The sequence below is a fragment of the Cherax quadricarinatus genome, chromosome 21, assembly GCF_038502225.1.
Source record: "Cherax quadricarinatus isolate ZL_2023a chromosome 21, ASM3850222v1, whole genome shotgun sequence".
Taxonomy (NCBI): domain Eukaryota; kingdom Metazoa; phylum Arthropoda; class Malacostraca; order Decapoda; family Parastacidae; genus Cherax; species Cherax quadricarinatus.
In genome coordinates this window covers 22,216,100-22,228,969 of record NC_091312.1, presented here as the reverse complement: position 1 = coordinate 22,228,969, position 12,870 = coordinate 22,216,100, and the positions used below count along the sequence as shown (strand labels likewise).

The following is a 12,870-nucleotide window of genomic DNA, read 5'->3' as shown; positions in this document are numbered from 1 at the left end:
TAACCTCTGCAACACCTGAGTATTCCCCCCCTCTTACAGCCCCATCTATAAATATGTTTAACAACCATGGTGACATCACACATCCTTGTCTAAGAAATACTTTTACTGGGAAATAATCTCCCTCTCTCCTACATACTCTAACCTGAGCCTCACTATCCTCGTAAAAACTCTTCACTGCTTTCAATAACCTAACTCCTATTCCATACATCTGCCACATTGCCCCCCTATCCACCGTCATACGCCTTTTCCAAATCTATAAATGCCACAAAAACCTCTTTACTCTTATCTAAATACTGTTCACCTATACGCTTCACTGTAAACACTCGGTCTACACACCCCCTACCCTTCCTAAAGCCTCCTTGTCCATCTGCTATCCTACTCTCCATTTTACTCTCAATTCTTTCAATAACAACTTTACCATACACTTTGCTAGGTATACTCAACGAACTTATTCCCCTATAATTTTTGCACTCTTATGTCCCCTTTGCCTTTATACAAAGGAACTATGCATGCTCTCTCCCAATCCTTCGGCACCTTGCCCTCTTCCATTTATTTATTCAATAAAAGCACCAACCACTCCAAAACTATATCCAGACTTGCTTTTAACATTTCTGTCTTTATCCCATTAATCCCAGCTGCCTTACTCGCTTTCATTCTGCCTACTGCCTCACGAACTTCCCCCACACTCACAACTCACTCTTCCTCACTCTTACAAGATGTTACTTCTCCTTGCCCTATACATGAAATCACAGCTTCCCTATCATCAACGTTTAACAGTTCCTCAGAATATTCCTTCTATCTTCCCGATGCCTCTAACTCTCCATTTAATAACTCTCCTCTCCTATTTTTAACTGTCAAATCCATTCGTTTCCTAGACTTCCTCAACTTAGTAATCTCACTCCATAACTTTTTACTTTCAGCAAAATTTGTTGATAACATCTCACCTACTCTCTCATTTGCTCTCTTTTTACATTGCTTTACCACTCTCTTAACCTCTCTTTTTTCTCTCCATATACTCCTCCCTCCTTGCATTACTTCTACTTTGTAAAAACCTCTTATATGCTAGCTTTCTCTCTTACTACTCCCTTTACATCATTTCACCAATCACTCTTCTTCTCTCCCGCACCCATTTTCCTGTAAGCATAAACTTCTGCTGAACACTAACACTACATTTTTAAACCTACCCCATGCATCTTCAACCCCATTGCCTATACTCTCACTAGCCCAGGCTATGGTGCCCCTTGGCCTGGAGGCAAAAGCTCTTGCTTCACACGGTGAGGGTCAGGGTTCGATTCCTGGTGAAGGGGTGGAAACATCGAATGTGTTTCCTTACACTGGTTGTCTATGTTTACCCATCAGTAAAATGGGTACCTGGGTGTTAGTCGACTGGTGTGGGTCTCATCCTGGGACAAAACTGGCTTAATTTGCCCGAAATGCTCTGCGTAACAAGGGGCTTTCTATATAGTAGTATGTCTTTGATGTCAGCTAGGCCTGTATACCTTGTACATGTAGTAAATAAAGATATTATTATTAGTATTATCTATCCTCCAATAGTTGTTTATATCTTTGCCTAACTGCCTCATCCTTTAGCTTATAAACCTTCACCTCTTACTTACTGCTTCCATTTTCCTTGTATCTCATTTACTGTAGCTGCAACTAAAAAGTGATCCGATATATCTGTGGCCCTTCTGTATTAATTTCAGTTTCTGCTTCCATAGGATCTCTGGGAACATAAGCCTCTGTGAAGTTTTTAGGGACAACTGTATGTGAGTGACTGGATTGGAGGGAATGTGAAGGAAGTATGTGCTTTCAGTTATTTTGGAGTGAGCTTGTCGGCAGATGGTTCTATGAGAGAAGAGATGAACCATAAAAATAGCAAAGGGAATAAGGTGGGCGGTGCATTGAAGCCTCTGTGGAGACAACTTTATCCCTGGAGGCAAAAATGAGGAATGTACTGGAGTATAGCAGTCCCAGCACTATTGTGTAGGTGTGAAGCATAGGTTTTGAATGTTGAAGCGAGGAGAAAGCTGGAGGCAAGAGAGATGTCATGTTTGAGGGCAGTGTGTAGTGTAAATATTATATAGAGAAGTCTGAGTTTGAAGATTAGGTGTGGAGTCACCAAAGTATTATTTAGAGGGCTGAGGATGGGCTGTTAGAGTGGTTTGGACAGTCAGAGAGGCTGGAGCAAAATAGGATGACTAGGAGTTTATAAATTTGGGGTGGAGGGAAGGAATAGGGATTGTCCTAGGAAAGGTTGGAGGAAGAGGGTAAAGAAGGTTCTGAGTACTTGGGGCTTGGACTTTGAAGTGGCTTATGTGAACATGTTAGATAGGAGTGGTTTTCTTGATTTGACATGCTGTTGGAGTGTAAGCAAGGTAACAATTATGAAAGGATTCAGGGATATTGGTTAGCAGGACTTGAGTCCTGGAGATGGGAAGTACAGTACATGCACTCTGAAGGAGGGGTGAGGATGTTGCAGTTTGGAGGGTCATCTGAACTGTGGTGTTGGTGCCCTTGTTGCAAGACAGTGATTGAGTTAGTGAAAGTGTTTTCTGTGTCACTACCTTGGTGGGAGATGGCCAGAGTATTAATAAAGACAAGGAAAAGGAATCTGCTGCTCAGTCTACAGACTTGATTATTAGTTATTCACTCTTCACTGAAACTCCCAGTAGTCCCTCTGTGCCCTCTCATATACTACTCTTCCCTCTCACTTCCTGCTCATCTTTCTATAAGGATTAAAAGGACTTACTCCCACTTGTGTTAAAGCTATTTGAGACACTTATGTTTAGATTTAACAGCCTATACAATATTATATTGTGAAGTGTTTTTGGTGTTTTATTCAATTGAACTTGGTGCTTCTGAAAAGCAGGGGCATTTATGCTAATTTAGAGAAGTAAGAGTCCAATTTAAAAGTATTGTGCTTCATGATTATCAAAAAATGGATTGAACAAAAAATGGATTGAACCTCTATTAGTCCCTCCACTAAATTGACTACATGGGTTCAGTGCTGCATATAAAGTGAATAAGTAAGTTTGAAAGCTTAGCCTATTCAAAGAATTCCTCTGATGTGCTACTTTTTCCATTATGTTTTTTACACATATACAAATTTGGTCAAAACACATACAAATTTGGAACAAAACTGACCTAATTTGCCCAAAATGCTCGGCATAACAAGTGGCTTTCTGTATAGTAGTATGTTATTGATGTTGTCTAGGCCTGTATACCTTGTACATGTACTTGTAGAAATAAAGATATATTATTATGTGTTTAAATTTCCATCTACATTGTGAATCTACAAGGAAAATAAATTCTTAGGCAGACAGAGAGGTAGTAACCAAGGAAAATTGTTAAGAATCAACATTATTTTGATAAGCTGTTACTTTTTAATTTAATTTCCTCACCAAATCGTTCATCTTCAGGGTTTGTCTCGTATGAGAATGCTTTGGATGCACAGCGGGCAATTCAGCATATGAACGGTCAACAGATTGGAAACAAGCGTTTGAAGGTGCAGCTGAAACGTTCCAAAACTGACTGCAAGCCATACTAACAGGTACTTTTTTATGTTTTAACTGAATATTCATACAATGATACAGTACACCTAGTTCCATTACAGTACGCATGTCTGTAATATATAAATCTCAGTTTCATGTGCAGACAGGTATGTCTCTCTTTTTCATATCCCTTTTTTATATGCTTAACTAAAAATTTAGTTTATGATGAAGCAGCATTTATTCAGACTTAAGACCAGACAATCAACAATAACTTGTGCCTGTTGTAATAAGCTCCTGCCAAGAGCACTTGAAACTGCTACACAGTATTTGGGTATCACATTGATAGTGTTACAGACAATAACACTTAGTGTAAATGAAAACAGCAAACACAATACTCATGTTCAGGGAAGGTGTTTGATTCAAGTATGGGAAATATTACATGTATAAAATGTTTGTGTAATTGTAAAGTATATTAATGTGTACAAATATTCGTCCCACAAAAAGTCTTTCAGAAAACAGTCAAGTCAGTAGTAATGTGAAGCTTAGTGCTCAAAGTGTATTTATGTATATATTGTATAGTATATACTGTGGTGGGCCTGCCAGTGTATTTATAACAGTTTGTTTTTTTATTTTTTACTTTTTTTTTTTTTTTTAATAAGGCTGCTTGTAGCTAACAAACAATTATGAGTCTTGGAATAAACATTGCCTGTCATTTTTGTTGTATACCATACAGATTTAGATAATATTTATTATATAAAAAGATGTATAAAAATAAAGTGTGTAAAGTGCCAAAAAAGTGGCACTCCCATCATGTTCTAAATGTAGGATGTGGTTTTATAAGTTGTAACAATTATTTGAAGTGGCATAAGTAACTAAATATTTGTAATTAAAAAATGTGCTTTATTAATTATTAAACTATATAATGTGATCATCAGTAGTTTTTGAGACTCCTGATTGATTGTCTAGCCAGTAATATGACAGGGTATAATTCTGTATTTGTTCAGATTGCTCAAAAGCACTGTGATATATCTGCTGTTTTCATCTGCAGTATTAATGAAATGTAATTCTTTGCCATCACTTTATTAAATATCTTTAGTCAACATACAACTCAAAGCAAGTTTAAGTAACTAACTTGTAAATACTATTATAGTTAAAGACTTAAAGTGGTGTGCTGAGAATTCAGTGTGTGTGTGTGTGTGTGTGTGTGTGTGTGTGTGTACTCACCTAGTTGAGGTTGCGGGGGTCGAGTCCGAGCTCCTGGCCCTGCCTCTTCACTGATCGCTACTAGGTGTGTGTGTGTGTGTGTGTGTGTGTGTGTGTGTTAGTTATTGCAAGTCAAGTTTCACACTTGATATTTTATTCATTTGTTTAACAATGTTGATACTGTTGTGTTGTATGTTTTATAAAAATATAAACAATCATAAAGTGTGTGATCTAAGAGCACAAAAGAAATAGGTTTTAATTGTGTTCTTCCTGATTATGATCTCATAAGGCACTCATTTGTTGTATGTTTGTTTATTCACTTATAAACTGTCAGGTTTCTGTGGGGTTTATTGCAGCATAGCACAGCTCATGATGATCTTTCAGGGATGAACTTAAAGATATTTCCTATTTAAATATAAGTTTCTCAACTTAAGAAAAGTACAGTAAACCTTCCCCGGAAAAAATATAAGAAAAAAAAATTGAGAGTTTGTTTGAGCATTAGGATTTGAGATCTGATGTACTGTATATTAAAAATGTGAGCAAAAAGTCTGCAAATTAAAAACAAAGTAATATTAGCAAGGAAGAATTAATGGTAGTGATGAAGCATTAATGAACTCTTTCAAGATTATCATAGAGTAGCAACTAGACTTTATGGTTGAATACACACTAAAATGTTTTCAAAAGGCTGTGATTTGTTTCCTTATTTTACCTATATACAGAGTTTCTTGACAAAAATATTTTTGTACTATAAGGTCAGGGAAAATAGACATGTGCTGGAGAACCTTGCAAAAGTCAAGTGAATGAAAGCTTGTGTAATAGTATGACTATGTAAAGTTTTGACAGCAGTGAAGAATGTTAATCCTTAAACTGCCAGATGGTCTACAATAAACATGCGCTCAGTGCCAGCGATTTTGAAAAAGTGATTAGTTTATTTTACCAAAAAAAAATTCTTCCTGATTTTAGAAGTGTAATGAGACAAGAATGAGTGAAATCTGTTTAGTATTTGTGGAGATTTGAAAGTTTAAAGTTGATGGTAATCAATTTATGGTAACGTGTGTTGGCTGCATGAAGGAAATTGCTGTGCAACACTGTTTTACATTTTATTCCGGTTTTTCTGTTTATATTGCATAGATCATGTATAATATACCTATGTCTGTTTTCATATCACATTTCACTTTATATTTTATAATTATTTATAAATACATATTCAGTTGGCTTCTACAATGTCCTGTGCTCAACACAAATTTATTATAGTGTGCATAGACTTATTTTGTCTGATGTAGGTTAAACTAGATGATGGCAACCATTTTGGAGAGACTAGAATTTTTTGGTATACATGTGTGTGTCAATGGCAAGTTTCTGGGTGGAAATATATGGACATCATCAGCAGCTTAGGGGTTAATAACAGTATAACAAAGTGAAAGTGGGGAAGAATTAAACTTGTGTCACTACTGTTGAAAATACAGGAGAGAGTTGCATGATGCAAATGATGAATATCATCAGTTTATTAGTTACCGAGACCTACACATTCTTAAAGAAAATAGCATGGGGGTGATTGTAATCTTGGTCATTGAATTTTTTTGTATTCGAGAGTAACTGGATATATATAGTTCTTGCATGATAATTATACTTATTACTTATTGTGAAGTGTCCTATTATTGGGCTCTGTATGCCTACAGATCCAAGGCATTTTATGCTTGAGATTAATTGTGTAACAAGTCATTCTTATCTCGCATAACTGATCATTAGGCTATCGAATTTAGTGAATTAAGGATTAGTTGAGGAGATGTACAATTTTTTAATGAGATTTTTGTAATTGATCTGGCACATGTTAACAGATAATAGAGTTAGATATTTGTTAGATGTAGTCATATGTAGGAGAGGATTGTATATTCAATGGGGGCATTTTTACTTCCTGGAAATTGCACAGTGAAGTTTCAAGATGAAAACTGAACACTTACCATTCCATAAAAGCTAAGAAGAGTCATTTATTGTTAGTTAATATCAAAATAACTAAATACTAACTAAATGAATAACTATATAATATATACACCCTGAGAGAGAGTGAAAATAGAAAATAGAGAAAATGGAAGGAGGGAGAGAAAAGAGAGAAAATAGAGAGTGAGAAAATAGAGAGACAGAGAGAGACTGTTGGACAACATGGTAGTTACATTCCTGAAAATGGCATGTAATCAAAAAATAAAGTAAACTGAACTGAAGATCTTATAGGAAAAATAGGGTTACATTCAATAGATTTTCTGGTGAAGTCTGGAAGCAACAATGTAGTGTGATGGTGACCATGTAGGTGACTGTGTCAGTGACTGGGTGGCTGAATGTGGTTGTTGGTGTGGGTGGTAATGACGGTGGTGGGTGGCCATTAAAGCATGGGTAAGGATTTAATTTCTTTGCAAAGTTTACAATGTGTAATTACAATTTTGATTGCTAAGTACAAAGAAAGCCACTATCATGCTGGGGCATTTCGGGCAGACTAAACCTAATACTTAACAGGCTACTTAATACTAGGCACATATATCATAGTTGGTTCAAATCGAACATTGTTTTTTTGTATTTCAACAGAGGTAGTTAGTGGTTTAGCAGTAACTGAATTAACAAGTAATAGAATAACAAGTTACAGTATAGGAGCTGGGCTTGAAGCTGTAGGGAAATGTGTGGCGAGAATTAAAGCATGGGTAAGGTGTGGGAGTGGGGCCATGTGGGCATGTAGCTGTAGGGGAGTTGTGAGGGTGAAAGGTGTGGTTGTTGCTGGCCCAGTATGGGTGGTGATTGGATGATGGGTGACTGTATGGGTGGTGACTGAATGATGGGTGACTGTATGGGTGGTGACTGGATGATGGGTGACTGTATGGGTGGTGACTGGATGATGGATGACAGGGTGGGTGGTGATTGGATGGTGTGGCCTCACTCCCAGACACTAACCTCCAGAGACCATGCCCGACACCTGTGCCTATTTTTTTTTTGCACCCCATATGTTCTAACCCCTCACTCACCTTTACCCATCCTCTTACATACCCTCACATATCTTAACCCATCCCTTCACCTATCTTCACCCACCCTATGACACCTGGAGCCCAGGAGCTATGAATCGACCCCTGCAACCACAACTGGGTGAGTACACACCCTCAACCTCTTGCCCATATGTAAGAGGGCAGGACAGCTGTGGAGAAAGACTTTCACCCAACATTGGGCCTCCCCACCTTCACCCATCTCCCACAGTTGCTCTTCACCCTTACTTCCCCTCCCCACCATGCTTTCTTGGACACTCCCCTACACTGGAGCCCACTTCTCTCTCAAACACTTGCCCTCATCTGCCTATCCCCACCCACCTGCCTCTACCCATCCCCACACTAGTGCCCATCTGACCAAACACTAAAGTGCCGCATGGGCTGTATAATGGGCGAAGGGGATGTAGGAGGGCAGCTACAACATGCATCTGCGGGCCACGCTCACCCCTTCACCCAGTACCTTGTCCTCATTCACTAGCACTATCCCTCCCTCCCTGCACCTACCCACTTGCCTGCCCCCCTTTCACCCACTAGGAAATAAGACAATGGACTCACTGAGACGGAGGGAAAAGACCACAGTGTGTGCCACATTTTCCCCTACATATACTCCACAATGCAAGCTGATTTTTACGCTGTGTACGCAGTTTTGCGAAATGCATTAACAGATCACATGTTTTCTGATGGTTTACTGTACACATTGGCTGTTTCCCACAGAGGCAGGGTGACCCAAAAAAACATTTTTGCCATCATTCACACATAATCATTGTCTTTTCAGACACACCCAGATATGACAATTTAGATGCCACTCCAAATAGCCAATATCCCAAACCCCTCCTTTAAAGTGCAGGCATTGTACTTCCCACCTCCAGGACTCAAGTCCAGCTAACCAGTTTCCCTGAATCCCTTTACAAAATATTACCCTGCTCACACTCCAGCAGCTTGTCAAGTCCCAAAAACCATTCATCTCCACTCTTATCTAACATGCTCACACATGCCTGCTGCATGTCCAAGCCCCTTGCTCTCAAAACCTCTTTTACTCCACCATTTGTCTCCCAGTGAGGTAGGTGATCCAACAAGAAGAAACATTTTTGTCATCACTTTTATCACTTTCTTGCCAGCAGTGCACTGACATTACAACTCAGATGTACCTCCAAACTGCAATATCCCCACACTTTCTTCAGAGCACAGGTGCTGTATTTCCTGCCTACAAGACTCAAGTGCTGCTGTTTTATCTGAATCTCTCTGTAATGTTACCTTGCTCACACTCAGCACTTCAGATCATAAAAACCACTTTCCTCCAGTTGCTCCTATTTAACATGCTCACACATTCCTGTTGGATGTCTAAGCTCCTTACATATAGAACCCCCTTTACCACTTCACAGTATACTTTTAATATAATGGACTTTTAAATTATGGGCAAAATCCATTTGTTAAATTGTACTTTTAACTCCTATTTTATCAGTATGCCTGTAAATTGTGTGTACTGTACATTTACCAGTACACACAAAAGCTAAAATGAGGTATTTAGTGTCAGCTAATTATAATAAAAAACATTATATATATATATATATATACACCCCGAAACCCTCCCTAGGTATATACTCTAGGTATACAGTAGGCCTCCATATCCATGAGTTCAGTTTTCACAGTGTCAGTCATCCAGGGTTTAGTGTGGATAATAAATAAGCCTTAATTTTGCTTAATAATGACTAGAAAGCACAAAAGTAGTGATGGCAGTTCCTCAAAGTGTAAGAGAAGCCGTGAAGTGCCTCCCATCAGTGAAAAGTGATAATTCTCAACTTGGTGTGTAATTTAACAATTAAACTATTATATGTATGTCAATGAAAAACTATATATAAGGTTTGCTACTGTTCACAGTTTCAAGTATCCATGGTAAGCCTTGGAACGTATCCCCTGCAGATACCGGGGGAAACTGTTTATGTATATATACATTCGAGTCTGGAACTTGTTCGTACTGCATGATATCTATGAAATAAAATCGGTTAATCAAGTGAAATTGCTGGCCCACAGATTCCTCCAACTTCATCCTGTTTCCTACTTGTATGTCTCTTAACAATAAAAGGCTTTTAAATGAGTTGATGTAAGTAACAGCTCTTAGCTTGTAAATAAAGTTAGGAATCCTTACCCTAAGCTTCTTAAACCCTTTGTAAAATAAACATATACATGTGTGTAGGGGAGAGGCTTGAGGCATTATGTAGAATGGAAGGGGGTGAAGCAGCTGGAACTAATGGGATCATGACAAATGTTGGAGTGGTTGGTACTTTTGTTCAGTAAATGTTTGAAAGAGGGGGAAAGGTACCTAGGGATTGGCAGTATGTGTGCATAATTCCTTTATATAAGGGAAAGGGGGACAAAAGAGAGAGTAAAAATTATAAGGGATAAGTTTGCTGAGCCCTAAGTAGTAGGTTGGTAGACAGAAATCACCCAGGGAGGCACTACTGTCCTGCCAAGTGTAAAACAAAAGCCTGTAATCGCTTTACATGATGGCAGTTTGGAGGGATATGTTGTGTATCTTTATACGTATGTGCTTCTAAACTGTTGTATTCTGAGCACCTCTGCAAAAACAGTGATAATGTGTGAGCGTGGTGAAAGTGTTGAATGATGATGAAAGTATTTTCTTTTTGGGGATTTTCTTTCTTTTTTGGGTCACCCTGCCTCGGTGGGAGACTGCTGACTTGTTGAAAAAAGGATTGCTGGTGTCTTTTCTCTCTCATAAACATTCAAGATTTCAGGTATGTCTTGCTACTTCTACTTACACTTAGGTCACACTACACATACAAGTACAAGTATATATATACACACACCCCTCTGGGTTTTCTGCTATTTTCTTTCTAGCTCTTGTTCTTGTTTATTTCCTCTTATCTCCATGGGGAAGTGGAACAGAATTCTTCCTCCGTAAGCCATGCGCGTTGTAAGAAGAGACTAAAATGCCGGGAGCAAGGGGCTAGTAACCCCTTCTCCTGTATAAATTACTAAATTTAAAAAGAGAAACTTTTGTTTTTCTTTTTGGGCCACCCTGCTTCAGTGGGATACGGCTGGTTTGTTAAAAAAAAAAAAATGTATGTATATATATGTATATGTGTGTGTATGTATATGTATATATATATGTATGTTATTATTTTTATTATCACACTGGCCGATTCCCACCAAGGCAGGGTGGCCTGAAAGAGAAAAACTTTCACCATCATTCACTCCATCACTGTCTTGCCAGAAGGGTGCTTTACACTACAGTTTTTAAACTGCAACATTAACACCCCTCCTTCAGAGTGCAGGCACTGTACTTCCCATCTCCAGGACTCAAGTCTGGCCTGCCGGTTTCCCTGAACCCCTTCATAAATGTTACTTTGCTCACACTCCAACAGCACGTCAAATATTAAAAACCATTTGTCTCCATTCGCTCCTATCAAACACGCTCACGCATACCTGCTGGAAGTCCAAGCCCCTCGCACACAAAACCTCCTTTACCCCCTCTCTCCAACCTTTCCTAGGCCGACCCCTACCCCGCCTTCCTTCCACTACAGACTGATACACTCTTGAAGTCATTCTGTTTCACTCCATTCTCTCTACATGTCTGAACCACCTAAACAACCCTTCCTCAGCCCTCTGGACAACAGTTTTGGTAATCCCGCACCTTCTCCTAACTTCCAAACTACGAATTCTCTGCATTATATTCACACCACACATTGCCCTCAGACATGACATCTCCACTGCCTCCAGCCTTCTCCTCGCTGCAACATTCATCACCCATGCTTCACACCCATATAAGAGCGTTGGTAAAACTATACTCTCATACATTCCCCTCTTTGCCTCCAAGGACAAAGTTCTTTGTCTCCACAGACTCCTAAGTGCACCACTCACTCTTTTTCCCTCATCAATTCTATGATTCACCTCATCTTTCATAGACCCATCCGCTGACACGTCCACTCCCAAATATCTGAATACATTCACCTCCTCCATACTCTCTCCCTCCAATCTGATATTCAATCTTTCATCACCTAATCTTTTTGTTATCCTCATAACCTTACTCTTTCCTGTATTCACCTTTAATTTTCTTCTTTTGCACACCCTACCAAATTCATCCACCAATCTCTGCAACTTCTCTCCAGAATCTCCCAAGAGCACAGTGTCATCAGCAAAGAGCAGCTGTGACAACTCCCACTTTGTGTGTGATTCTTTATCTTTTAACTCCACGCCTCTTGTCAAGACCCTCGCATTTACTTCTCTTACAACCCCATCTATAAATATATTAAACAACCACGGTGACATCACACATCCTTGTCTAAGGCCTACTTTTACTGGGAAATAATTTCCCTCTTTCCTACATACTCTAACTTGAGCCTCACTATCCTCGTAAAAACTCTTCACTGCTTTCAGTAACCTACCTCCTACACCATACACTTGCAACATCTGCCACATTGCCCTCCTATCCACCCTGTCATACGCCTTTTCCAAATCCATAAATGCCACAAAGACCTCTTTAACCTTATCTAAATACTGTTCACTTATATGTTTCACTGTAAACACCTGGTCCACACACCCCCTACCTTTCCTAAAGCCTCCTTGTTCATCTGCTATCCTATTCTCCGTCTTACTCTTAATTCTTTCAATAATAACTCTACCATACACTTTACCAGGTATACTCAGCAGACTTATCCCCCTATAATTTTTGCACTCTCTTTTATCCCCTTTGCCTTTATACAAAGGAACTATGCATGCTCTCTGCCAATCCCTAGGTACCTTACCCTCTTCCATACATTTATTAAATAATTGCACCAACCACTCCAAAACTATATCCCCACCTGCTTTTAACATTTCTATCTTTATCCCATCAATCCCGGCTGCCTTACCCCCTTTCATTTTACCTACTGCCTCACGAACTTCCCCCACACTCACAACTGGCTCTTCCTCACTCCTACAAGATGTTATTCCTCCTTGTCCTATACACGAAATCACAGCTTCCATATCTTCATCAACATTTAACAATTCCTCAAAATATTCCCTCCATCTTCCCAATACCTCTAACTCTCCATTTAATAACTCTCCTCTCCTATTTTTAACTGACAAATCCATTTGTTCTCTAGGCTTTCTTAACTTGTTAATCTCACTCCAAAACTTTTTCTTATTTTCAACAA

At 39.0% G+C, this 12,870-nt stretch overlaps 1 protein-coding gene and 1 long non-coding RNA gene across 23 annotated transcripts in view; one reads left to right on the top strand and one right to left on the bottom strand.

Moving 5' to 3' along the window:
• Window positions 1-12,870, bottom strand: part of LOC128689119 (uncharacterized) — a 244,965-nt gene that overhangs the window by 4,635 nt on the left and 227,460 nt on the right. The gene's annotated exons all lie outside the window — the stretch shown is intronic.
• The window catches only part of bru1 (bruno 1), a 507,347-nt gene that overhangs the window by 481,873 nt on the left and 12,604 nt on the right, over window positions 1-12,870 (top strand). For all 21 annotated transcript variants that reach the window (XM_070087294.1, XM_070087290.1, XM_070087297.1 and 18 more), the window contains one exon: window positions 3,420-3,550. In XM_070087294.1, coding sequence (XP_069943395.1) covers window positions 3,420-3,547 — 128 coding nt within the window. In that variant the 3' untranslated portion in view covers window positions 3,548-3,550. The remainder of the gene's footprint in view (window positions 1-3,419; window positions 3,551-12,870) is intronic.